The 27,303-nt window shown below is 47.1% G+C and overlaps 2 protein-coding genes across 8 annotated transcripts in view; one reads left to right on the top strand and one right to left on the bottom strand.

Annotated features, from left to right (window-relative positions):
• The window catches only part of RAB3GAP1 (RAB3 GTPase activating protein catalytic subunit 1), a 61,164-nt gene extending 51,709 nt beyond the window's left edge, over positions 1 to 9,455 (top strand). The window contains exons 18-24 of the mRNA XM_069982609.1: positions 639 to 776; positions 2,034 to 2,261; positions 4,655 to 4,751; positions 4,837 to 4,940; positions 5,020 to 5,135; positions 6,104 to 6,206; positions 7,931 to 9,455. Of these exons, the coding sequence (XP_069838710.1) occupies positions 639 to 776; positions 2,034 to 2,261; positions 4,655 to 4,751; positions 4,837 to 4,940; positions 5,020 to 5,135; positions 6,104 to 6,206; positions 7,931 to 8,167 (1,023 nt within the window). The 3' untranslated portion in view covers positions 8,168 to 9,455. The remainder of the gene's footprint in view (positions 1 to 638; positions 777 to 2,033; positions 2,262 to 4,654; positions 4,752 to 4,836; positions 4,941 to 5,019; positions 5,136 to 6,103; positions 6,207 to 7,930) is intronic.
• Positions 9,456 to 17,459: 8,004 nt separating this feature from the next.
• Positions 17,460 to 27,303, bottom strand: part of ZRANB3 (zinc finger RANBP2-type containing 3) — a 190,267-nt gene continuing 180,423 nt past the window's right edge. For all 7 annotated transcript variants that reach the window (XM_069982610.1, XM_069982611.1, XM_069982614.1 and 4 more), the window contains 3 exons: positions 22,547 to 22,913; positions 21,984 to 22,115; positions 17,460 to 17,655 (listed from right to left, as the gene is read on the bottom strand). In XM_069982610.1, the coding sequence (XP_069838711.1) occupies positions 17,557 to 17,655; positions 21,984 to 22,115; positions 22,547 to 22,913 (598 nt within the window). In that variant the 3' untranslated portion in view covers positions 17,460 to 17,556. The remainder of the gene's footprint in view (positions 17,656 to 21,983; positions 22,116 to 22,546; positions 22,914 to 27,303) is intronic.

Raw genomic sequence — 27,303 nt, forward strand, 5'->3', positions numbered from 1 at the left:
TGATTAGTGTTTCTTCTCTCCTTAAAGAGGTACTCCGGGGGGGGGGGGGAAATCTTTCAGATCAACTTGTGTCAGAAAGTTATATAGATTTGTAATTTTCTTCTACTTGAAAATCTCCAGTCTTCCCATACTTATCAACTGCTGTATGTCCTGCAGGAAGTGGTGTATTATTTCCAGTATAACACAGTGCTCTCTGCTGCCACCTCTGTCCATGTCAGGAACTGTCCAGAGCAGCAGCAAATCCCCATAGAAAACCTCTCCTGCTCTGGACAGTTCCTGACATGGACAGAGGTGGCAGCAGAGAGCACTGTGTCAGACTAGAGAGAAAACACCACTTCCTGCAGGACATACAGAGATTTTTTATTAGAAGTAAATTACAAATCTCTGACACTAGTTAATTTGTAAGTAATTTTTTTGGGGTGAACAACCGTCATTGCCCTTGCAGTTTTTGGAGCATCTCGGTGCCCTGGCAGACATCCGTTAGTCACTATAGCGAGGCTTTTGTTAGCGTCAGACAATGGCGCGGTCCCTGAGCCCTCTAATTTGAAGGTTTGAGAACGCTGTAAAAATCCTCCGGGAGGGCAGGAGAAAGTGCTGCGGCAGCAATGACTCCATTCTGCTGATCTCTGCTGTTTCAGGAGCCGGCACCGATGACGGAGGACCTGCTGGAGGAACAGTCTGAGGTCCTGGCTAAATTGGGAACCTCGGCAGAAGGGGCGCACCTCCGGGCCCGGATGCAGAGTGCCTGCTTGCTGTCAGACATGGAGTCCTTCAAGGTATTTCTGATGCGTCTGCCGTTTTACTTGTCAGGATGGAAGATGATGCAAGTTTAATGTGTTAGCGCAGAGTATACGGGATGGTAAATTATAGATACATCACCCGGTATTACAGTCACATCCAGTGCCGTCACCTTCAGAGAGCAGGGTTAGCCCTAGATGTCCTCAGGTTGGGATTTATAGGGATCCCAGTCTTGGCCACTAGGGGCACATAGAGAGATATTGGCGGTTTCTTGCCTGATCACTGTGTGAACCCCATCAGAAAGTGCCGGGCCACTTTGACTATTGTGACAGATGAAGCAGCTCCGCACTCTCCTAACAATAAGCAGATCCTCCTGGTGACACCCCCAGCGATCAGCTGTAAGGAACCCTGGTAGTAAGTATTCTGGGAATTAAAGGGGTTCTCTAGCATTAGAAAAAACACAGGTACTTTCTTGCAGAAACAGCACCCCCCCCTGTCATCAGGTTGTGTGTGGTATTACAATTCAGCCCCATTCACTTCAGTGCAACCTAGCTGCAATACCACACTCAACCTGTTTCTAGAAGAAAGCGGTCATGTTTTTTTAAGCTTAGATAATCCTATCAATGTAGAGAGCAAAGGATCATCATGGCTGGTTGTAGGAGAGAGGTATCGGGTTGGGTCCCTGCCGTATCCAGCTCTGTATCTCTGCAAATCCTGCTGTATGCCTGCCCGTTCTTTGCTGTACACCTGCATACACATCTGCCCCTTGGTTATGTCCTATAGATCCGTGACTTCTTGTATATTTCTTCCATAGGCTACAAACCCCGGCTGCTGTATACCTGCCCCACCCCCCTTTTCTGCTGTATACTGCCCCCCCATCTCTCCTATATACCTGCCCCCTCCCCTTTTTTGCTGTATACCTGCCCTCACACCATTCTCTGCTGTATACTGCCCCCTGCTGTATACCTCCCCATAAATTGCCCCGCACAGAGAAAGATCTTGTATATTTCCTCCCTATGCAGCGAACTCCGACTGCTGTATACCTGCTCCCCCCTTCTCTGCTGTATACCTGCTCCCCCTTCTCTGCTGTATACCTGCCCTCACCCCATTCTCTGCTATATACCTGCCCCCCCCCATCTCTGCTATATACCTGCCCTCACCCCATTCTCTGCTGTATATTTGCCCCCCATCTCTGCTATATACCTGCCCCCCCCTTCTCTGCTGTATACTACCCCCTGCTGTATATCTGCCCATACAGAGCTATATCTGTGACTTCCTGTGTATTACCTCCCTAGGCAGCGAACCCCGGCTGCTGTCTGGAGGACTTTGTCAGGTGGTACTCTCCGCGGGATTACATCGAGGAGGAAGCGCTGGATGAAAGCGGCAACAAAGTCCTCAAAGGGGAACTGAGCGCGAGGATGAAAATCCCCAACAACATGTGGGTGGAGGCCTGGGAGACCGCCAAAGCCACGCCTGCCCGCCGCCAGCGCCGCCTGTTTGATGACACCAAGGAGGCAGAAAAGGTGAGAAGATAAAGGGACAGTACATCATTCCCCCTCCCCATAAATCCCTGCTGCTGCCCGAGGGAACCCCTATACATGCTGCTGGCTGACAGATCAGAGACATTTCCTATCAAGTTTATTTAGGGCAGTGATAGAACCCGAGCTTGGATTTCTGCTGGTGATGCCGGAGCGGATCTGCATGTAAATGGGAAGCATTGTAATTCACTGCCTGATCCCACCATCTCCCAACATCTGCCATCAGGGAGAACTGTGACAGCTCCACATTATACAGTCAGGGGATACAACTGACCCCACCAGCAGAATAGTGAGTGCAGCTCTGGAGCATAATACAGAATAAGTAATGTAATGTATGTACACAGTGACCCCACCAGCAGAATAGTGAGTGCAGCTCTGGAGTATAATACAGGATGCAACTCAGGATCAGTAATGTAATGTATGTACACAGTGACCCCACCAGCAGAATAGTGAGTGCAGCTCTGGAGTATAATACAAAATAAGTAATGTAATGTATGTACACAGTGACCCCACCAGCAGAATAGTGAGTGCAGCTCTGGAGCATAATACAGAATAAGTAATGTAATGTAATGTATGTACACAGTGACCCCACCAGCAGAATAGTGAGTGCAGCTCTGGAGCATAATACAGAATAAGTAATGTAATGTATGTACACAGTGACCCCACCAGCAGAATAGTGAGTGCAGCTCTGGAGTATAATACAGGATGTAACTCAGGATCAGTAATGTAATGTAATGTATGTACACAGTGACCCCACCAGCAGAATAGTGAGTGCAGCTCTGGAGTATAATACAGGATAAGTAATGTAATGTATGTACACAGTGACCCCACCAGCAGAATAGTGAGTGCAGCTCTGGGGTATAATACAGGATGTAACTCAGGATCAGTAATGTATGTACACCGTGACCCCACCAGCAGAATAGTGAGTGCAGCTCTGGGGTATAATACAGGATGTAACTCAGGATCAGTAATGTAATGTATGTACACAGTGACCCCACCAGCAGAATAGTGAGTGCAGCTCTGGAGCATAATACAGAATAAGTAATGTAATGTATGTACACAGTGACCCCACCAGCAGAATAGTGAGTGCAGCTCTGGAGTATAATACAGGATCAGTGCAGTAATGATGTTATTATGGATAGAATGATCCTTTAATGATGAGATCTGATGATATTACACACAGTGAGTTTTGCCTCCTACACGACGTGTAAACACAATTTTCCAGAATGTGCACAATGCAAATAAAGGGAGAGAGGCGTGCGGTATAATCAGATGATGGGTGATATTTGCCGCTCTCATCATACGGGAACGCTGGGGGTATTTTAAGGTCAGGGGCAGAATGAGGATTGTGGAGATTATCGGCCAAGCAGAGGGACGTGATAGAGACTGCAGCGATCCCTGAGATGCCGCCGCCGCCGCCCCGTCTCCATTACTTCTATTTCTAGTTTGTTTTTCTAAAGCAATAAATAAAAAAGTGCTTAAGTAAATGCAGCCGACCGCTCCGGTTACCATGACAACGACTTAAAGAGAATGAAGCCGTATTGTGCAGGTGCTTATTCTGCGGCACTGTTCTTTACATAAGCCGCACCGCCTCCTCGCAGGATGATTGTTAAGCCGGCAACTTAGTTTTGTCTGTACAGAGCCGTCATACAACGTCCGGCCTGAGGTGCAGGGACTGGTGCCACATAGTGATGCAGCATAATGTTATAAGTCTCTTCACACCACCAGCTTCTCTGGTCTGCAAAGCCAATGGAGACCCAGAGGATCCCAATATAAGTCAAGAGGATCTATTCCAAAATGGATCCATCAGTGCTGCGGCAGTAGTAGAAGCCATGACCCTAAACACCCTGTTCCCGCTTCCTTTTATGACTAGCAAAACTGATTGGAAACATTCTCTGGTCTTGTACTTGACTGCCAAAATGCTTACTCAAATCAAAGGAGACTGACCAGAAAAAAGAAGGCCATTGAATAATAAAACTGTAAAAAACCCAGTTTTATTATCTTGTTCCAGGACTGAGTTATGGTCACTTCAATTTACAGGCCGCAAGCCTGAGGCTGCACCACTGAGAGGGCCCAGTAATATTTTCTGGTCTGGATTGTCAGTTACAGAATGGATGTGCTTGGTGATTTGTATTCATAAAATCTTCATGGCAGCGCTGCATGTCACAGAAAGGGGACACACATAGTCTCAGTGGTGCAGCCTCAGGCTTTGGGCCTGTAACTTCAAGTGACCATATCTCAGGATAGAAATAAGATATTGTAAAATGGTTTTCACATTATTACTGTGTAGTAACGGGTCTTTGAGGTAGGTCTCTCTTGGTAAGATTATTGAGATGATTGTTCTGTATAGTCAGATTTATTGACTGTCTACACTTTAGGTTCTCCATTACCTGGCCATCCAGAAGCCTGCAGACCTGACGCGGCACCTCCTCCCATGCATCATCCATGCTGCTCTTCTCAAGGTTAAAGAAGAAGGTGACTCCATTCCCTGTATTGTGTGACCTGGCACCCCCCTTATAGATGATGGTGGTTATACTCACATCCTCTCATCTTCCTACAGAAATGGTGGAAGACATTCCTTCTGTGAAGTCATCGATAAAACGCATCATCTCTCATTCCAGTAAAGTTCTGCGCTTCCCCAGCCTGGAAGATAAGAAGCTGGAGGTGGGTGACCGGATGTTGGTCAAGAGAGAGGAGTCATGGAACAGGTTGTTGTGGTGTTCATGTTTTCTCTTTTTCCCAGGACATCATCAACCAGATTATCAGTGTGGAGGCCACCATCGCCCGAGCTCGCTCACTGAAGGCAAAGTTCGGGACTGATCGATGTGAAAATGCAGAAGAGAAGGAAGATCTAGAGAAGTATTTATTACTCCATATTACCATCTGTTATGGTTAGATGATTCCTCCCGAGAGCCATAGACATATGGCGTCCGGCAACTTTATCACTGTGCATGGTCATACATGTTGTCAGGTCGTCCATCTCTCAGCTGGTGGAAGTTTCATGTGTACGGCCGATGTGTAGAGGGTGATCCCGCTGTCCACTCTTCTGCATGGGGCCGCACATGGCTCTCAGAATGGTGAGAAGGTGGGCTTCTGAGGGGGACGCACATCTCTCAGCTCCTAATAGGGAATGTGATCATTCAGGGCGACCCTTTTAAAGGTGATGTCTGGGATCACAAAAACATGGCCGCTGTCTTCCAAAACCAGCACCAACCCTGTCTATAAGTTGTGTTTCGTACTGCAGCTCAGCCTTATTCAGAAGCTGTTAGGTATTTCTGAAAGAAAGGGGCCATACTTGTACTTGGCTGCTTTATTTCAAGAACAGCGACACCCCTGTCCTCAGATTGTGTGCGGTATCACAAATGGACTCCACTGACTTAAATGGAAATGAGCTGCAATCCTGCACACAGCCTATGGACAAGAGTGGCGCTGTTTCTAGAAGAAAGCGGCCATGTGTTTTTATAGTCCGGAATAATCTGTGGATTCTGTATGGCCCTTTTGTGCATGAAGCAGAGAACGCTGGGTGACAACTAGTGCGGCTACCATTACAACTCCCATATTATCCTGAATATCTAATACTGCCATTCAGGAGACTGGGAAAGCTGGGAGTACTAATGGTGGCCATAGAAGTGGTCACCAAAAAAGCAAGAAGTAGATGAATGCAGTGTTTTATGGTGGATGATTGAGGATTTGTATTGGAGGTTCTATGCCCTGTAAGGTATCACCAGGCTGTGGGGTGAGGATCATTGCCCTGCCCTGTATCTCAGCCTGGTTCGCTGTAGATTGCCCCTGTCCTCACCGATGTGTCCATCTTCTCTCTGTGGCAGGTTTGTGAGTTGTCTCCTGGAGCAGCCCGAGGTGCCGATCATCGGAGCGTGCAGGGGTCCGGCCGGGACCATCGTCCACAAGATGTTTGTCAGCGCTCAGCGGGTGAGTCCGCTCTCTTTGCTTATAGTCAACCTGCAGCTGTTTAATATCAGAAGATGGGAGGAACGGCGATTATTATGGAGCCCGTCTCACCGCCGTACGTTATATTCTCCTCTGACGTGGAGCGCGATAAGGACGCATTCTTCTCTGGCTTTGATTAATGTCCTCTCATTATCTCGCACCGCGGGGCCGTGCACCAACACTCGCCTCTTGTAGTAGACGGCGAGGCACAATAAATATGCAGCGGCCTTTGTCTCTCCTCTATGCTCAGGATCCTTCCCACACCAAGAAATATAAATAAGAGGGGAATAAAGGAGATAGTTGTCACCGAACGTTACTACTTATTGTACAGATAGGATTATATGTTCTTATATATGGTTCTTATCTGTAACCACTAATGTATGGAGGATGAGCAGCGGCCTGCGACCCCCCGACACCGCTTATCTCCACCAGAGTCAGGCTGGACACACCCCAACCTTATGGATCCATATACTGCCAGTGGCTTTCCAGGGAGGCCTAATAAAAAGTAGATGCGCAGCGGATTGTATGCACAAAGCGTTTATCGATCGATATAATGATTTTTTGCACGACAATCGCCCTGTGTAATAGGGCCCTAACTGGTGGCAAATTGCATCACTGAGCGGTAGCTGTATGGCGACATTCATAGTCAGGAGGCCATGTTCTCTAACCTGCGTCTCTCCAGCTGTCCCGACATCATAAGGATTATAGTTTGCAGTGCAGTATATGACCTGACTGTTTTGTAGCTAATATATGAATACCTTCATTGAATGTCCGTCACCCCCCCTTCTTCCCTCATCATCGTGGCGCCTCCTCCATCTCGCATGTGAATGTGTCCATGTCCATATGTGTCCGTAATGTCATGCTGCATGTACTAAACTGTTTGTCTAACCTCTCGTAGCCATCCTAGGCTTGACTGTGTTTCTATCTCTTACCACGGTTTCCTTTCTCAAGCTGACTGAATCTTCTGATGAGGTAACATCCCAAATTTCTACCTCATTTCCTCACCCCATGACTTGTGTGTAAGCGCACCTTATGCTTCTCACTAACACTTGCTAACCAGCTCCATCCTAATAGAGTGTAATAGTCATACATAAAGAGCAAGATAATGCTCCGCCCTGGCGGAGCGGAGTAGCCCCTAATCAGGGTGTTATAGAAGAGCTACTCCCCTGCTGAACCACTGACCTCATCCCTCATATTGCTGTATAAGTCGCACCATCGTTCTTGTCCTGACAGGACTGAATTCTTCAAGCTTTCCTAAGGACAGTTGTCTACGAGTGAGAAGTATGGGTCTTCATGAGGTCATTCTGCCAGCTACCATCGGTAGGGCTGGTTTAATGTATAGTTAGTCTTGGCAATTATTTCTTAGGTTTTGTGTTCCTGTAACTTCATTGGGGTCAGCTGCAATTCCAGAGATGCCAATGGTGGCGCTGTTTCCTGTTTTTTTTGGGCTCGTTAGGTCCACAGTGACCGACATCGAGACGGCATTATCAGTATCTATGACACATAGGGTGAGTTTCATCCAAGTAGTTGCCCACAAAACACAAGGAGACCCCACATCTCCAAATTCACCGCTGGAGTCTAGCCCATTCATGATCAATACTTTGATACAGTCATCATACCCATCCTGCCCGGTGTCTTTGCCCTGATTTCGTGTATTTTTTGCTCATGTTTTACTTTGGTCCTGAACTCTATTTTTTTTGTTTAAGGTTGCGACGATGGCCCCCATGGAGGAGGATCCTAAGAAGTCTAATACATCAGATGACAAGAAGCTGCTGTTCGGAACAGACTTCCCTGCCCCTGCCGGCCGAGAAGTCATCCTACGCACCACCGTCCCCAGACCAGCCCCATATTCCAAGGCCCTACCCCAGCGCATGTACAGCGTCCTCACCAAGGATGACTTCAGACTTGCCGGAGCTTTCTCCTCAGACACTTCTTTCTTCTAAGGTCCTCAGATCCCCGTGATGGTGGTGTCCTCCTCATAGGTCCATGCAGAGTGCTAGTCCAGGGCTTAGTCTGCAGCAGCTCCAGGTGATGGCGAATGTGGCTTGTCATTATAACCTCTGCTTCTTAGTAAGATCACCAAAGTGCATGTCACGAGAGTCATATCTACCTACCCCAAAACCTGAGGGGTGTTATGTATAGGACACTGAGCGGTCAGTGCTGGAGACATTTTAGGAGACCCAGTCCCTGTTTACTCTGAAGATAACGATTGTCCTTCACCCATGGAGATCTGTTTCTCCTGCAGTCACTTTATTTATGGGAATAGTGGAGCGATGCTCTGCAGGTGTCGGTGACGTCTTGCGCCCGTCCACATTCGGTTATTGTGTTCACTCTCCATAGTGATTATTATGTGATTGATCGCTTCTCTTTATGTCCTTTGCCAAAATAAATGGACATCGGGAAGACAAGATGATTTGTGTTAATGGGTCGGGGTTGGTTCCTTTATATTGTATGAATAGTATTTGATAAGTATTATCCTTTTACCCAGTAATGTCACAGATGAGGTGACCTCTGTGAGGGTGGCCAGGCCTGTCCCAGCTCCCTCAGAGATCCTGCAGCTTTACACATGGTTCCCTGATACAATCCCTGAGGTTTTAACATTTTACATCCAATGGTTGGACAGAAATTGTAGGGAACACAGCCCCAAAGTAACCCCCTCAGTAATCTAGTAGAGTGTCAGTGCATTCAGATCCCGCGGTGCTGATGGTCGGAGGTTGAGGGATCCTGGGATCTCACGCTTAGCAGGTATGGACAACACTTGTGGATTGTCATGTTGCATGATCAGGTTCTGGGGTCTCTGTCACATGCAGCGCTCATCTGAAGGGGTACATTATCAGGGTAAAGAACTTGTGTCATGTCGCTGTACAAATCTCATGTCCAGTGCCATGGTACACAGTTTGGGTTGTGTGTATGGGTACATTGCAGAACTCATGTCTTGGGTGTAATATTATGGTGCAGAGCTCAGGTCCTGAAGTCCTAATACAGACAGGAGTACGGTAGGCACCTCAGTCTTTATAGTTCAGCTTCTATGTGTCCAGCAATATGAGGGCATCCTGTGGGAATTGGAAGGCTACCTGCCCCCCCTCTATATCCAGAGAATGGAGCTGATACCAGGTGATGTGTACGGCTCTGCAGCAGTCAGTCGTCCTGTGTCTGTCACTAGACCTTGTGCTTTGGTTCCATATTATGTTAAGCGTTCATTATCTTCAGTTTTTCTGCAAAATAAAACCTCAGTAACTGATCTGAATGTCGGACTATTTCTGTGCGACCGTCTCCGCCATCCTCTTCAGATGTGAACCCTCCTTCAGCTGACAGCTTTCTCTCCTGACACTCATGTACACTTGCACGCCCTTTTACCTTAAAGCGTTCCTGTTGTTTAACCCTTTAGAGAGGTGACAAGGTGATTTTGCTGCTATCACCGCTGTTTCTCGGCCCTTGAGAGTCTCCGCCATAGTGCACTGCTATTTCAGGGGGCAGAACCATTGTTGAGCTGTTTGCTAGCAGTACACACACAGGGCTTCCTTTCTCTGACTTATCTGGCCAGTCAGAGCACATCTCGTACTCCTCTTTGCTTTGCCATAACATAATGCTGGCAGAAAGTGCATTGGATGGAACAGAAAGGCCCTGTGCTAATATTTTAAACCCCCTTTTCTATTTATATATTTTATAATCTTCCTGTGTCACTTACTAGAGAGAGAGAGAGAGAGACAGGTTTTCTCTTAATATCAGACAGCAGATTATGTTCAGAATCACACGAAGGGAAATGACTGACTCACTTCCTGACTACAGCGCCTCCGCTGTTCAGCAGGGTAATACATGGTTCTAATACTGACTCTATATATACATTGTAGCTCCAGCAATGTGTATACATGCATTGTCTGATATCTGGTCCAATCCAAATGAGAACATTCCAGAAAGCTGCGAATGAGTCCAGATGATAGATAATATGTATGTCTATATTTAATCTTTATCCATACACAGATTCTCTTCCTATATTTTCAGTTTCACCTTCCTGCGCTGGTTTCTCTCGGTAGCAGATGGTGCGGGGACGCTTGATGCGCCTTTTATCTGTGTTCTATTCCATTATCTTGTTTCATTGCAGGTTTTGTCAATAGTTTATATTACACAACCTGCTTCTTGCAGGATATCGATCAGACAGACCGAGTCCCAGGTCTACAGAGTCCGTCAAGATTGTGTCTTTGGGCTACTGTACAGTTCTGAAGATATTGAAAAGACTGACAGGAGCCGCGGGTCGTCTGAACGGAATAATCTACTAGAATTATAGAGGCAGGAGATGGTTCCCAAATCCTTCCCAGAGAACACAGCAAGAAGACTAAGTAGGGCTCTGTTCACACTCTCCAATGTTTCAGTTTATAATGGAACCATGACTGCTACATCTGATCCATGAATCCAAACAGCGCCCTATTAAAGGTGTTATCCAGGCTTACAAAAATATGGCTACTTTCTTCCAGAAACAGCACCACTCTTGTCCTCAGTTTTAAAATAAACAGAGCTGAAGTGTTAGGGCCCTATTCCACGGGACGATTATCTCGTTAACGATAAACGATCACTATTGTGAAAGACCTGAAATCGTTCGCCCATTTACATGGAACGATAATCGTTACTTATGATCGTTCTTGCGGGCGTCTTGTCATCGTTATTGCGTTCGTCACTACTGCGAATGACTGAACGAAGTCTTCTTCAATGCGAACGAGCAGCAATAAAGATACGTCCAGGTCTTATTAAACTATCAACGATTTCTCGTTCGGTCATTAATCGTTAACTGCTATTCAACCGAACGATTATCGCTTAGATTTAAACGATTTAACAATAATCTGAACGATAATCGTCTAGTGGAATAGGGCCCTTATACTGTACACAACCTGAAGACAGCGGTGGTGCTGTTTTTGCAAGAAAGTAGCTGTGCATATACCAGATACCCCTTGGAGTTTTTTTTTGTTTTTTTTTAACTGCAGACCGCGCTGTTCTTGATGTCAAAAGCTCCAGAGAGGCTGCCAGAAACTGAAACACGGAGGCTTAGTGAGCCCTGAGGTCTAGACACGTTCCGCTTGGTTGCTAAGGATCAATTAAATAGACATTACCGCTCACATTTATCAACTCTTTCACACGAGGCCTGAGGAGTAATATGTGCGCCAAATCTGCATAATATTCGCAACTTTTCTCGTTACTCATCAAATGTAAAAAGTGACACGAAGTGGGAGTGTCCTCCCTTGTGACACCGGGCGCGCTCAGACAACACTGCGGATTACTGGAGCAGCAAGGTGGATGGGAGACGGACATTAAAATCCACAGTTGTTGCAGATCTGCAGCGGGAACGTAACAAAATCCTCCATTGTGCATTTCACATTGACCCATATTTCCTATGTCTGATGCACCAGTTATGGTCAGGGGTAGAAGGGGTAAAGGCCTAAGTCAGGGATAGGGAATCTTTCGGCCCCGAAATTATATACATTTGTAATTCTATTTAAAATCTCAAGTCTTCCAGTACTTATCAGCTGTTGTTTGTCCTGCAGGAAGTGGTTTATTCTTTCCAGTCTGACACAGTGCTCTCTGCTGCCACCTCTGTCCATGTCAGGAACTGCACAGAGCAGGAGAGGTTTTCTTTTCTTTTTTAAAGATATTTTATTAAAGGTTTTTTTGTTAAAACTGTGCAAGCATTCTATCGGGATTTGCTGCTGCTCTGGACAGTTCCTGACATGGACAGAGGTGGCAGCAGAGAGCACTGTGTCAGACTGGAAAGAATACGCCACCTCCTGTAGGACATACAGCAGCTGATAAGTACTGGAAGATTGGAGATTTTTAAATAGATGTAAATGACAAATCTATATAACTTTCTGACACCAGTTGATTTGAAAGACAAAAAAAAAAAAAATCACCGCAGCAGCACTTGTGCCCTTGTCTATCCTCATAAAAATATCATTGTAAATTAGTCACAGAAGAGTACTAGGGATGGTACAAACAGAGTTCGGTTCGGGTTCGTACGAACCCAAACCCTTGGTAATGATTCCCGCTGTCTGCCTGCTCAGTGCAGTGGGCGGATCCAGCGGGAGGACCGCCTGGAAAACTGGGATATAGCCATAGGCTGTATCCCAGTTTTCCAGGAGGTCCTCCCGCTGTATCCATCCGCTCCACGGAGCGGGCAGACAGCGGGAATCCGATGCCGAGTGTTCGGGTTCATCCGAACCCGAACCTCGGCGGGTTCGGACCATCCCTAAAGAGTACACAAGAATCCGAACCAGACACTTTAAGTCACAGTTCTTCCAACATTATAAAGCATTTTGCAGGTGTCATCCCGCCATAGCACTTTGGTCTTAAAAGCGACTCCGTACCCACAATCTGACCCCCCCACCCCCACCCCAAACCACTTGTACCTTCGGATAGCTGCTTTTAATCCAAGATCTGTCCTGCGGTCCGTTCGGCAGGTGATGCAGTTATTGTCATAAAAAAATAACTTTTAAAATTGCAGCTCCATGCCCTACGGGCGTATATGTGCCCTAACTTTGCACCACCCCTCCGTCCCTCCTCCCCACCCTCCTCATCATTAGGAATGCCACTGGAACATTTACACAGGTGTCTTAATGATCCAGCCCATGTGCTGTGGTAACACAAGTGGGGAATAGTAGGCAATCTGCCTGAGGCATTCCTAATGATGAGGAGGGTGGGGAGGAGGGACGGAGGGGTGGTGCAAAGTTGGCACAGATTCTCCCGTAGGGCATGGAGCTGCAATTTTAAAAGTTATTATTTATGACAATAACTGCATCACCTGCCGAACGCACCGCAGGACAGATCTTGGATTAAAAGCAGCTATCCGAAGGTACAAGTGGTTTGGGGGGGGGGGGTCAGATTGTGGGTACAGAGTAGCTATCCGGAGGTACAAGCGGGTTGGGGGGGGGGGGGGGGGGTCAGATTGTGGGTACAGAGTCGCTTTAAAGAGTGGCTAAATGGTTGCCTCTGACCATCAGCCGAAATCCATATGGTCTAAATGTAATATATCCGAGGACCTTCAGTTTGTGTATTATACTGCAGCTCAGTTAGGGTGTGGGGGTTTAGCTCGGTCGGTTCCATTGAAGTAAACAGGGCTGAATTGTAATACCACACACAACCTGAGGATAGGGGTGGCGCTATTGTTTTTGAAAAAATTTCTGAAAGAAAGTATCTGTGCTTTCTCTAATCCTGGATAACCCCTTTAAAGGCGGACACTGGTTATCCTAGGGTCGGAGGACTCTGTAGTCACAACGAATCCCTCTTTATGAACACATTTAGAGACTTCAGGACAAATTCCTCCATTAAAGGGACTAATGCGATTCCCCCACCCCCGACTGCTGATATTTTCCCAGCCCCACTTATGGCTATTGATAGATTTAACTGTACAGTGTATGCTGCCATGGGAACAAGTGGAAATATCTATTTTAAGGCTGGAATTGGCGCTGGGCGTCACACAGCTGAAATAATTTACTCTTTAACCCCTCATCTCCCGCACCGACCAACAGCGTCGCCATCTGCTTAAGTATTTTTTTTCTTTCTAGAAGATGTAAGGATATAAGTGGTGGCGCTGTCAGCGGGGCGCTAATGAACTTATCACTGCAGATGAAGGTGTCGATAACAGGGAAAAAAAACGTGGAAAAATCTAGCGAGAGGAAAGTGATGAAGTGAACGGCGCCAAGTTCTGGTTCAGGAACCTTAACACCCTGTACAAGGGATCTGAAAGCTCAGGAACACGAGGAGGGGGGAGACAGAAATAGACGACTCCAGAGCCAGAAGCGCTGCGTTCAATTTACACAGTGTCAGATTTAATTGGGCGCAGGGTGCGAACACCATGCAGCTCATTAGCATACGGGCGCCATCTCTGCGCCACTTCCTTACATGACAGAATTTATGGTCCATGCTTCTGGTTTTACGCCGGAGTACAGTCCGGGTTTTTAGAAGAAAATACAGACACGACCACAGAAAATGGCGTCTAATCTGGTCACAAACGCCCATTTTTCATCTAGCCGTAAAGCGAGTGTCACCTGGGGGTTGGTTTATGATGCATTCACATGCAAATATTTGCTAGTTTTCTATTATTTCCACCATATTTGTGACAAAGTGAAGCGAAGGCGCCTGAGCTGTCAATCATAGTGCGTGAACTACAGCTCCGCCCTCACTGGGCTGCTTAGCAGTGTATATACGTATTCCAATACGATATAAACCAGTGGTCTCCAACTTGTGGCTCTGCAACTGTTGCAAAACTACAACTCCCATTGTTTTGATATAGATATGCAGGGAATAGAGCCAGAGACTGCAGACATAGACATACATCTGGCCATGTGAGTGGCTGCAGCATCTAAGGCCGATGGGACTGACCCCAAAATTAGTTAATTCTAGTTTTTTTTTGCCCATATAATACACACACTAGACCTACAGTGCCATCTGTTTCATCCCAGCACAGCTGCATCAATGTGTATTACTGTAATTGGGTCATGTGATCACCAGCCTGACCCACAGAAAACCACAGTGTTTAATGTCAGAGGCAAGTGGTCTGCACTGGGTCAGCTGACTTCCCATTAACAACAGGATGACATCACCACCAATCAGACCTCTCCCCATCCTATCTAGCTCTATGTATATGCTCCTGCCATCTCTATGGGATCGGGATATAGATAAGTTGTCACCTCCCCCGAGGTTGTGCTCATATGTTGCATTTTATAGCTTTATTTCTGCATTATTGCTCAGATTTTTTCTTCTGAAAAACGCAACATATGAACACAGCCTGAAGACTTCAAATCTTGATGAAACACCTTGATTGTGATTACAGTTGAAATCGCTTTCTCCTGATGACAATATTTCTCTAAAAACGAATCAAAACTGCACATAATGTGAACTGACACAAAGCTGCCTATGCGTATCACCTGGCTGGACCCCCCTAATGGGCTGTATTGCAGTAACAAGACCTCTCCCCTTTTCTCTACAAATCCAGAGGCTTCATGGGAAATGTGGGAGGAGTTAGAAAATAATTTCAGTGGGGAAATACGAGCCAACATGGCGGCAAACCAATCCCTGCCACATCAGCAAGGACAGGTAACCAGAAGAGACACGCAAGAACCTTCCCATTACTCCCTATCAGCAGCCTTTGATGCAATATATAAGCAAAAAATATAGTTTGCAGTGTGCTTCTTTAACTATGAATTATATATCCCTTTTTTTCCTTTTCTGCTTATGATCCTTGTACATTTCCTATCGGCGTCTCACCTTTCTATAGACTCCTGACTACTGTCAGTCACCGGCAGTAAATTGGCAGGAGGTGGCTTGTGTAGTAGTCGGGGGAAGTGAAGGAAAAAGTCTGATCACTCCATAGAGATCTCTTATAATCTTCCCACCATTACATCCTCAGCTCTGCTGTGTTGTCAGTGAGGCTTTTCATGTAGAGATCAGTGACTGTCTTTGGTCGGTGCTGATGACATCTGCGGGGACAGCGAGGATGTAATGGGGGTTTTATTAAGGATGTCGTTACATGTAAAACAATGGCGGAATAGGATTTCCTGTTCATATTGTGGGGCGAGTTTATCAAACGTAACGTGAGTGACAGGTTCTGCGTGGGATCTAGTGATGTGGATGACAGGTGTAGAAAGAAGATAGAATGAAGCATCCGGCTAAGCAACTCAGCCAACATTATTAGGATTTGCGCCATTTTGGGCATATAATTACCACAGCCATGAGGTGGCGCTATTGTAGCTACTATGCTGTGAGCTCTACCATATGCTGGAGGTTTGTTTCTTTTTGTATTTTTTTTTATTTTTTTTAATTTGTGCCATCTTTTCGTCAAGACTTAAGGTGACACGTACTTTACCAAAAGGTTTATTATAATGTAAATTATATTAGAATAAAAAAAAATTCTAAGTATTTATTTTAGTTTTTTTACTTTTTAGTATTCAATTGTTTATTTATTTGAAGCGTTATTTATTTATTTATTTTTTTAGTGTTCACTTAGTTTATTTTTTTAATTTCATTTATTTTTATTTAATTTTTAATATTTATTTTTAGGTTTTGTATATTTTAATATTTATTTAAAAGATAATTTATAGCAAATTTTTTGAGCATTTCTTTTTTTTTAGCTTTTCTACAATCTAAAATTCTTCTATTTATTCCTTTAATATTATATTTAGCAGTGTTATTTTTTGTTTGTATTTACTCATATTTAGACTTTCATTTTCATTAGTATTTAATTAGAATTTAATAAACTATATTTTTAGTATTTATATTTAGATTTTTAGTATTTAATTATATATTTTAAGTATTTATTTATATTTATATTATTTTAGTATTTATTTATATTTATATTATTTTTAGTATTTAATTATATATTTATTATTTTAAGTATTTATTTATATTTACATTATTTTAGTATTTATTTATATTTATATTATTTTTAGTATTTCATTATATATTTATTATTTTTTAGTAGTTATTTATATTATTTTTAGTATTAATTTTATTTACATTAATTCTTTTTTTTTTAATTTTTCACCATTTTCGGATGTGATAATTAGTGCGATCCCCAACCTCCCCGTGAACCGAGCGTCTCTCCGGATATTAGGGGAGTCAGGATAGATGTCGCCTGTCTTCTCGGGCGCCGTTTTCTATTCTTATCGCCTCGTTTCCTCGTTAGTATTTTTGTTCATTAATTATTTACAGCGTTTTATTGCTGACGATCTCTCCTCCGCGTTATTTGTCTTACGTGGAAGTGATGACGATGGGTTCTTCGAGGATATTGGGTAATTTTTCAGGCTTTTAATATAACATTTTTGGGGGGGATGATTATTAAAGAAGCCGCCCAACTTTCTTCCCAATGTTTCTCCATCGGCTCAGGTCTGATATCAGTCACTAAGGCGGCTGTAAGTACATATGGTGCTGTAGGATATACAAGAGACATAATGCAACGTGTGAACCTGACCTAGTGACCGATGACCCTTCTCTTTATGGATCTTACCAGTCATTGGTCGGGTAACTTCTAGCGCAGGGATGGAGAACCTGTGGCCTTCCAGCAGTTGCAAAACTACAATTCCCATCATGCCTGGACAGCCTTCGGCTGTCCAGGCATGATGGGAATTGTAGTTTTGCAACAGCTGGAGGGCCCAAGGTTCCCCATCCCTGACCGGGTGTAACAGGAATCTATTGTACTGACTGATCCCCATACACAAGACGCAGAATAAGTAATGACTGTTAAACAATAGGTCATTCCCTATAATAAAACAAATCTTTTATTTTTCCCATAATTTAGAGTGTTAGAAAACAAGTACATGACTGATACAAGACATTCACACAAGGAGACATACTAGGCTTTGGTAAAGAATTTGGTGATGTCGGATCCATACTTGGAGGCCATGGAAAGCTTCTTGGATCGACTCCTCTCTTTCGCTTGACGGGCCGTTCTCTGGGAAGACATGAAGTGTCGTATATTATACTGGTGCCCCCCATCACTGCCTTATCATTTCTACTTTAAGGGGATGTCCAGGATTATGAAACCATAGCTGCTTTCTCGCAGCAACAGCGCTACTCTTGCCCTCTGTCCGGTATTGCTGCTTAGTTCAAGTGATGGGAATAGAGACAATTTGTAATACCGCACACAACCTGGGGACAAAAGTGGCGCTGCTTTTGGAAGAAAGCAGCCATGTTTTTCTAACTCTTTAAAAGGGGAACTATCAGCAGGTTAGAAAAAAATCTTACCTGCTCATAGCCCCCTATTGTGCACGGGGAGCTGAGGATGAAGGTATATCTCTGTCTGGTAAGGCCGTTTGGAGCACTGTCCCACCCCAAGAGTGCCGATCTGCTCCCGGTCGGTGGAGCTGGCCGTATCGGTGCTCTGTGGGCGGGCAGTGCTCCAAACACCTTTACCGGACACAGGATTACAATAAAAACGCGTAGGAATGGCGCCAAGGATGAAGGTAAGAGACATATCTTCCTCCTCAGAGCCCTGTGCACTATAGGGTGATATCAGTGGGTTAGATTCGTCTAACCTGCTGATAGTTCCCCTTTAAACAGGTTGTCCAGGATCAGAATTTGGGTCATTACCTCTGTAATGGTGACCATATTGGGTGCTACCCAGCTTTCCGAGATACAGATGAAACCATGAGCTGACATAAGGCGCTTATGTAATCTCTAACTTGTGGTTCTCCAGAGGATGCAAAACTACAACTCCCAGCATACGGCTGTCTAGGCACACTGGGAGTTGTAGTTATGTGACAGCAGGAGTTCACAGCAATAGACATTCCTATATCCCTATGATGTCTTGCTGTGCACCCCTGCCGCTCTTCCCCCTATCCCGGGGTGTCGCTCCCGCTCATCTCCTTACCACACGGCTCACATTAGTTTACAGTAATTCTTTTAGGAAACTATTTGAAGCTTCTTCTCGTCTTCTTATCAAAGCGTCAGATGTGAGATAAACTGTGAGAAGTGGGACATAAGCTGCAAGACATTAAAGGGGCACCCCAATGGACAGATCAGCTAGGCTCCGACCAATGGGACCCCCAGCTTTAGGGTATGCTCACACCAGACTGAAACACATCAGGTTGGTTGTAATTTTGTACATGGCTATGGACTGTGTCAGTAATGCCTATATAAGAATTCCTTTTAGTTCAGCATTATTAGGTGGTGTATAACACTTAAAGGGGCTCTCTGTATAGCGGCAATGTTCTGCTTCCTCTACGAGAACAGTGCTGACTGCAAGTGTCTGCGGCTGCTGTAATGACTTGTTCAGTAGCGGAGGATGAGCCGGCAGCTTTTGGCACTCAGAGCCTCATCAGCGGCGGCTCGGAGCTTCTATCGCTGTCATCAGGCAGTCATCTCGGCGGACGGTCGGCTGCCGCTCATTCACATCGTCTCATTAGACGGAGGAAAAAATCCAAAAATTAGGAAAATGTAGTTAATGAGGCGAAACGGCAGCCAGAAAAAAATTTAAAAAGAGCCACAAAAAATGATAGAGAGAAGACTGCACTGCAGCGGATGAGAAGGAGGATGGCGCCTCCACTGGTGGGGAAAAACACTGCAGCTCAGACATGGAATAGCCAGCAGAAGGAAAGCTATCTACCAAATGAGAGGAGGGGGGTCTGCCTATCTACCAAATGAGAGGAGGGGGGGGTCTGCCTATCTACCAAATGAGAGGAGGGAGAGGAGGGGGGTCTGCCTATCTACCTAATGAGAGGAGGGGGGGGGGGTCTGCCTATCTACCAAATGAGAGGAGGGGGGTCTGCCTATCTACCAAATGAGAGGAGGGGGGGGGGTCTGCCTATCTACCAAATGAGAGGAGGGGGGGGGGTCTGCCTATCTACCAAATGAGAGGAGGGGGGGGGGGGGTCTGCCTATCTACCAAATGAGAGGAGGGGGGGGTCTGCCATCTACCAAATGAGAGGAGGGGGGGGGGTCTGCCTATCTACCAAATGAGAGGAGGGAGAGGAGGGGGGTCTGCCTATCTACCTAATGAGAGGAGGGGGGTCTGCCTATCTACCAAATGAGAGGAGGGGCGGTCTGCCTATCTACCTAATGAGAGGAGGGGGGTCTGCTTATCTACCAAATGAGAGGAGGGGGGGGTCTGCCTATCTACCAAATGAGAGGAGGGAGAGGAGGGGGGTCTGCCTATCTACCTAATGAGAGGAGGGGGGTCTGCTTATCTACCAAATGAGAGGAGGGGGGTCTGCCTATCTACCTAATGAGAGGAGGGGGGTCTGCTTATCTACCAAATGAGAGGAGGGGGGTCTGCCTATCTACCGAATGAGAGGAGGGGGGGTCTGCCTATCTACCGAATGAGAGGAGGGGGGGTCTGCCTATCTACCGAATGAGAGGAGGGGGAGGAGGGGGTCTGCCTATCTACCTAATGAGAAGAGGGGGGGTCTGCCTATCTACCGAATGAGAGGAGGGGGGTCTGCCTATCTACCAAATGAGAGGAGGAAGGTCTACCTATCTACCTAATGAGAGGAGGGGAAAGAGGGGGTCTGCCTATCTACCGAATGAGAGGAGGGGGAGGAGGGGGTCTGCCTATCTACCTAATGAGAAGAGGGGGGTCTGCCTATCTACCGAATGAGAGGAGGGAGAGGAGGGGGGTCTGCCTATCTACCTAATGAGAGGAGGGGGGGCCTGCCTATCTACCCAATGAGAGGAGGGGGAAGAGGGTGTCTGCCTATCTACCTAATGAGAGGAGGGGGAAGAGGGTGTCTGCCTATCTACCTAATGAGAGGAGGAGGATCTGCCTATCTACCTAATGAGAGGAGGGGGTCTGCCTATCTATCTAATGGGAGGAGGTGGATCTGTCTATCTACATAACTAACAAGAGGAGGGGAGTCTGTCTATCTACGAAATAAGAGGAGGGGGTCTACCTGTATGCCTGATGGGAAGAGAAGAGAGGATCTGTCTATCTACATAATGTGTGTGCTGGGGGGTCTACTTATCTATCTAATTTGGAGTTCTGCCTAACTACCTAATGAGAGGAGGGGGGTCAGCCTATATGCCTAATGGGAGGACTGCCTGCCTGCCTACCTACCTACCTAATAGGGAGGAAGGAGAATCTGCCTATCTACATAATGTACATGTTGGGGAGTCTACTTATCTATCTAATGTGGGGTTCTGCCTATCTGCCTAATGGGAGGAGGGGGATCTTTTTCTCATATTGTAGGGGATCTACTTATTGTAGGGGATTAGTGGTGTAGTAAATGGGGCTTTGCCTACTCAACGGGGGAGAACCTATCTACTATATGGGTGTCTGCATATTTACTCTATGGTGGCAAAAGATCTATGCAGCAAAGAGAAAAGGATGTACAATTACTGTGGGGTCCCCATGGGGGGCGCTGTTACTGTACGGGGCGCCATAGATTGGGTGTATGTATAGCGGTGCTGAGCAGAAATGAGTCGAGGCTGGAGGAAGTCATCATGGCGGTCTGAGCCAGATGGAGAACTACAGAGAATGACCCTGGTTGGAGTCCTCTGCCATGTGTGAGTCCTCCGCTTTCCCAGAGGGGGCGCTATTACACGCAGCATCTTTGTGGTGCGTCTCTCCAGGAGGCAACAACTCCATTTCTATTTATTATGTTGTTTTTTTTCCCCACCTTCCACCAAATCTTCATTCTCCCGGCTGGGCTGAAGTATGTCAGGTGATATGAGGGGTCACCGGACGATGCTGACCCCCGGGGAGCTCTGATCTCCTGACAAATAAGTCACAAATGCAATTTCAGTAGCTAATTCATTTCTCTCGCCCCACAGATTACCCCCGACGTGGGGTCACCGGGGTCACAGACTAATGACATTTGTAAATGTCGGAGGAGGGGTCGTATGTTTTATAAATTAGACGACGGGGCCCTTTAAGATAGAAGAAAAACATACACATAATTACGCAGATGGTAGTATCACTGACACTGATGTAGTAGAGGCGAGTTTGTCATTAACCTTTTCAGGGGTTGTACTTACCTTTCAGATGATCTCCCTGCACCTCACCTCTAACAGAGCAAAATGTATCAAGAATTATCTGGTGTGTTCCTTTAAGAGCTGTATGTAAAGCTATAAGTCATCGTGCACTGACAGGTGGTGGGGGGTAAGTGCTCCTCCAGCTGGGGCAAAACTACACTTCTCAGTATCCACCAGTCAGGACATTGTTCTGGAGTTGTAGTTCTGGAACAGCTGGAGAGCCCCCTGTTGGGGAACATTGCTTTCACGGTCTCAGCTCTGCTACATCTGTCCATAAGTGATACGACACAGCAGATGAATGCAGGGTCTCACCTCTCGGTGGCACACGGTGCACAGGGTCTGCAGATTGTCCAGCGCGCATTGCCCGCCTCCGCCGTACACAGGTCTGATGTGATCCACCTGCCAGAACTGGCCTTCTGTGGGGTTCCGGATCAGCTCATTTAACTGCGGGAAAGGTTCAATCAGAAATTATATTAAAGGGGCAGTTCATAAAAAAACATTTTTTTAAATCCACTGCTCCCAGCAAGTGCAAGATTTGTAATTTTCTTTTATTGAAAAATCTCCAGTCTTCCAGTACCTATTAGCTGCTGTATGTCCTGCAGGAGGTGGTGTATTCTCTCCAGTCTGACACAAAACCTCTCCTGCTCTGAACAGTTCCTGACATGGACAGAGGTGGCAGCAGAGAGCACTGTATCAGACTGGAAAGAATAAGCCACTTCCTGCAGAACATACAGCAGCTGATACGTACTAGAAGACTGGAGATTTGAAAATAGAAGTAAATTAAAAATCTATATAACTTTCTGAAACCAGTTGATATGAAGGAGTTCCCCTTTAACACAATAGGAGCACTGATAGGTGATCCCCCCAGTGGGTACCTGATCTAGCGGGAGTTGTGCCATCCATGTGCTCTCCAGCAATCCCTTCCGCTGACTGAAGGGGGCATCTCGCACGCTCAGGAACAGCTCGTGTGCGTTCAGGCAGCATTGCTGGCACACGCCGTGCTCCGTCTCGAACACCTTTGCCCTCATGTAACTCTGGTTGGAGCGGATCAGGAAATCGTCCTGACATTTGCGGCTGCAGAATCGGTTGTCCCAGGCCGCCGCCACCGCCTGATCCTGAGACGCCATCCGGCAGGGTTCCTGGCAGTAGACGCACAGAGGGTTCCCATCGCTGTCCATGGCTTGCAGGTAGCCTCTGTCGTCACCGTCCGGCGGGCACCCTGCGCCATTCTGGCCTTCAGTCCTAATATTGGAAACATTATTGTAAGAAGATGAAGAAGTTCCAGCCAAGCGGCGTCGGCTGCATAATAATCACTGTCTTATTACCACTTCACACTGTGAAACTAATAAGAGGCAGAGAGCCGCTCAGGAAGCCGCATCAGGAATGAAGTGTTAATTCTTCGATATTGTGCACATCGCCCATTGCGCCTCTTCCATTAAAGTCGCCATCCATTTGGCTCTAACCGCTGTCTGGCTGCGAGCCCCCCGCCCCCTCCGCGGCTTAATGTGCAGATATTCCATAGCTTGTAAGCTATATTTACCCTCGTAAAACAAGAACACCGCTGAATTATTTATTCACACTTTGTAAACAGTGAAAGAAGAGATGGACGGGGGCTCCGGGGCAGCAGGATGTGCTATAATGGCTGCCAGTGCCTGGGCCGCCCCCACAGGTCACCGCCCAGGACCCTGCCACTTACCTGCACAGTGTCTTATAGCACATATCATCATATGGGGATATAAGGAATGGCGCTGATACACTGTGACGGCACCCAACCTGCATCTACATATGAGCGAGAGGATTCACTGACAGCAAGCAGACATCTTATACAGTGAGCAGCATACCATACTGAAAACCCTCTAAATCAAGTAACATACTCAGAGCCATTAGGACCAATACAAAAAACTCCCAGCATGCCCTGAGCAGTGCTCCCCAACTTAAGGGTCTCCATCTGTTGTAAAACTACATCTCTTACCACACTCTGAGAGGTGTTCCCCGAGCTGTGCCTCTCCAGTTGTAACTACTACTCCCATCATCGCCTGACCTGTGCCTCTCCAGTTGTAACTACTACTCCCATCATCGCCTGACCTGTGCCTCTCCAGTTGTAACTACTACTCCCATCATCGCCTGACCTGTGCCTCTCCAGTTGTAACTACTACTCCCATTATTCCCTGACCTGTGCCTCTCCAGCTGTAACTACTACTCCCATCATTCCCTAACCTCTGCCTCTCCAGCTGTAACTACGACTCCCCCCTTCCCTTGGGCATATATTTTCTTAAACCCCATCACAGAGGCTGAATCTTCATCCAAACCTGTGGCATGAAGGCTGCAAATCTGATGCAGAAATCCAGGGACGCGTCTGATTTTACTTCATTGTGTGAACCCATCCCAATGGTGGACATGACTTCTATGACTCCTTAATGCTAGGACTGCTTTAGGCTATGTTCACACCTGGGTCGGAGGCTCCATGTAAACCTTATTGTATTTGATGAGAAGGACAGAAGGACTGTCCTTCCCATCCATATGACAGACATTAGGGCACGGCCGGATGGACCTGAGTATAAGTTCCTGTCATTCTCCTGGGCCCCAGTGGTTGTCGCTTACACAGGAGAGGGGGCCGTATAACGCTGGAGAGGGGGCCGTATAACGCTGGAGAGGGGGCCGTATAACTCTGGAGAGGGGGCCGTATAACACAGGAGAGGGGGCCGTATAACGCAGGAGAGGGGGGCCGTATAACGCTGGAGAGGGGGCCGTATAACTCTGGAGAGGGGGCCGTATAACACAGGAGAGGGGGCCGTATAACACAAGAGAGGGGGCCGTATAACACAGGAGAGGGGGCCGTATAACACAGAAGAGGGGGCCGTATAAAGCAGGAGAGGGGGGCCGTATAACACAGGAGAGGGGGGCCGTATAACACAGGAGAGGGGGCCGTATAACACAGGAGAGGGGGCCGTATAACACAGAAGAGGGGGCCGTATAACACAGGAGAGGGGGGCCGTATAACACAGAAGAGGGGGCCGTATAACACAGGAGAGGGGGCCGTATAACACAGGAGAGGGGGGCCGTATAATACAGGAGAGGGGGCCGTATAACACAGGAGAGGGGGCCGTATAACACAGGAGAGGGGGCCGTATAACACAGGAGAGGGGGCCGTATAACACAGGAGAGGGGGCTGTATAACACAGGAGAGGGGGCCGTATAACGCAGTAGAGGGGGGCGTATAACACAGGAGAGGGGGCCGTATAATACAGGAGAGGGGGCCGTATAACACAGGAGAGGGGGCCGTATAACACAGGAGAGGGGGCCGTATAACACAGGAGAGGGGGCCGTATAACACAGGAGAGGGGTCGTATAACGCAGGAGAGGGGGGCGTATAACACAGAAGAGGGGGCCGTATAACACAGGAGAGGGGGCCGTATAACACAGGAGAGGGGGTCGTATAACGCAGGAGAGGGGGCCTTATAACACAGGAGAGGGGGGCGTATAACACAGGAGAGGGGGGCGTATAACACAGAAGAGGGGGCCGTATAATACAGGAGAGGGGGGCCGTATAACACAGGAGAGGGGGCCGTATAACGCAGGAGAGGGGGCCTTATAAAGCAGGAGAGGGGGCCGTATAACACAGGAGAGGGGGGGCGTATAACACAGGAGAGGGGGGCGTATAACACAGGAGAGGGGGCCGTATAACACAGGAGAGGGGGGCCGTATAACACAGGAGAGGGGGGGCGTATAACACAGGAGAGGGGGGCCGTATAACACAGGAGAGGGGGGGCGTATAACACAGGAGAGGGGGGGCGTATAACACAGGAGAGGGGGGCCGTATAACACAGGAGAGGGGGGGCGTATAACACAGGAGAGGGGGCCGTATAACACAGGAGAGGGGGCCGTATAACACAGGAGAGGGGGCCGTATAACACAGGAGAGGGGGCCGTATAACACAGGAGAGGGGGTCGTATAACACAGGAGAGGGGGCCGTATAACACAGGAGAGGGGGGCGTATAACACAGGAGAGGGGGTCGTATAACACAGGAGAGGGGGCGTATAACACAGGAGAGGGGGCCGTATAACACAGGAGAGGGGGCCGTATAACACAGGAGAGGGGGGCGTATAACACAGGAGAGGGGGTCGTATAACACAGGAGAGGGGGGCCGTATAACACAGGAGAGGGGGTCGTATAACACAGGAGAGGGGGGCGTATAACACAGGAGGACATCTGAGGACTCGGGGTCTGCACTTCCAGACTCCACACAAGTAACAATCCCGACACGCGGCTGCGGATCATCTCGGAGATTGATTTGCTCGGGGTTTCTCGCCTTCATTACTTTGGCCGGAGCCGGATATTAAACCGAAACTTCAGAGCGGTTTCAGGTCGCCGTCTGCCCGGCCGATTGTTAATAACGTGAAGAGCAAACTTCATTACACGGAGGACTGAACAATTATCACGTTGCCCGCACCGCCGCTGCAACACTAAATAGATCTGCGTCTCCCGAGACACCGAGAACAAGTGCACACCGATTCCTCAATAATGTGACGGCGCCGCTGATCTCCCCATGTGGCGCATCATACCCAGCTGCGCAACTACTACTCCCAACATTCTCTAAGCAGTGTTCTCCAACCTGTGACTCGCCAGCTGCTGCACAACTACAACACCCATTTCCTAAGCAGCGTTCTCCAACCTATGACTTGCCAGCTGCTGTGCAACTACTACTCCCATCATGCCTTGATCACTAATCATAAAGTTGTGCCTCCATCTTTTAAAAAACTACAACCTCCATCAATGTTCTGAGCAGGATTCCCCTGCGGCCCTTAAGCTGTTGCAAAACTACAAACTCCCATCATGCTTCGCTTTTGCTGTCCAGGCATGATGGGAATTGTAGTTTTGCAACAACTGGAGGGCCAAAGGTTCCCCCTGCCATTCGGGGTTCCCCAACCTAGGACTTTCCAGATGGAGCAAAAAGACAACTCCTAGCACAGGCATGCTGGGGGTTGTAGTACAGATGGAGAGCCGCAGTTTAGGAAAGAAAAAATCTTTGGTCAAATAAAAGGGATTACTGTAGTTTTTGCTGAAAACCTCTGCTAGCTGTCAGTGAATTAGGATGAGGATGTAAATCTGAATAGACTTTATCATGCCCATAGCTGAGTTTGTGAGGGAGCTCACATGGTGTGAGGGAGGCCAGAACTAGTCATATGGGCGGAGCCAGACCCTTACAAATCACAGCTCTCTTCCTGTCAACACGCTCTGCAGGTATGATTGACAGGCAAAGAGGCTTCTAGAAGTCCTCCCTGCAGAGCGCGCTGTGACTAGTTACAGGCCGGCTCAGCCCATATGACTAATTCCGGCCTCCCTCACTTTCTTCTATACCCTAACACAGGCGGCATGCCAAGCATGGTTAGAAAACCCTTTAGCTCTATTAGTTACAGCTAACAGCATTATATGCATTATAAGAAGGACTGGTTCCCTTTGAGATTCCAAATCTCCTCTGAATAATCTCTTACTATATCTTTATCGTCTTTATCCATTTTTTTGATACAGAGCGTCAATTTTTCTGCTTGCACAGAGCCACCACTAGGGGGAGCTCACTAAATACTGATTCATTATTGAGGTCAAGGTAAACGCTGTATGCAGTATGTCTGT

This window comes from Dendropsophus ebraccatus, chromosome 9, assembly GCF_027789765.1.
Source record: "Dendropsophus ebraccatus isolate aDenEbr1 chromosome 9, aDenEbr1.pat, whole genome shotgun sequence".
Taxonomy (NCBI): Eukaryota; Metazoa; Chordata; class Amphibia; order Anura; family Hylidae; genus Dendropsophus; species Dendropsophus ebraccatus.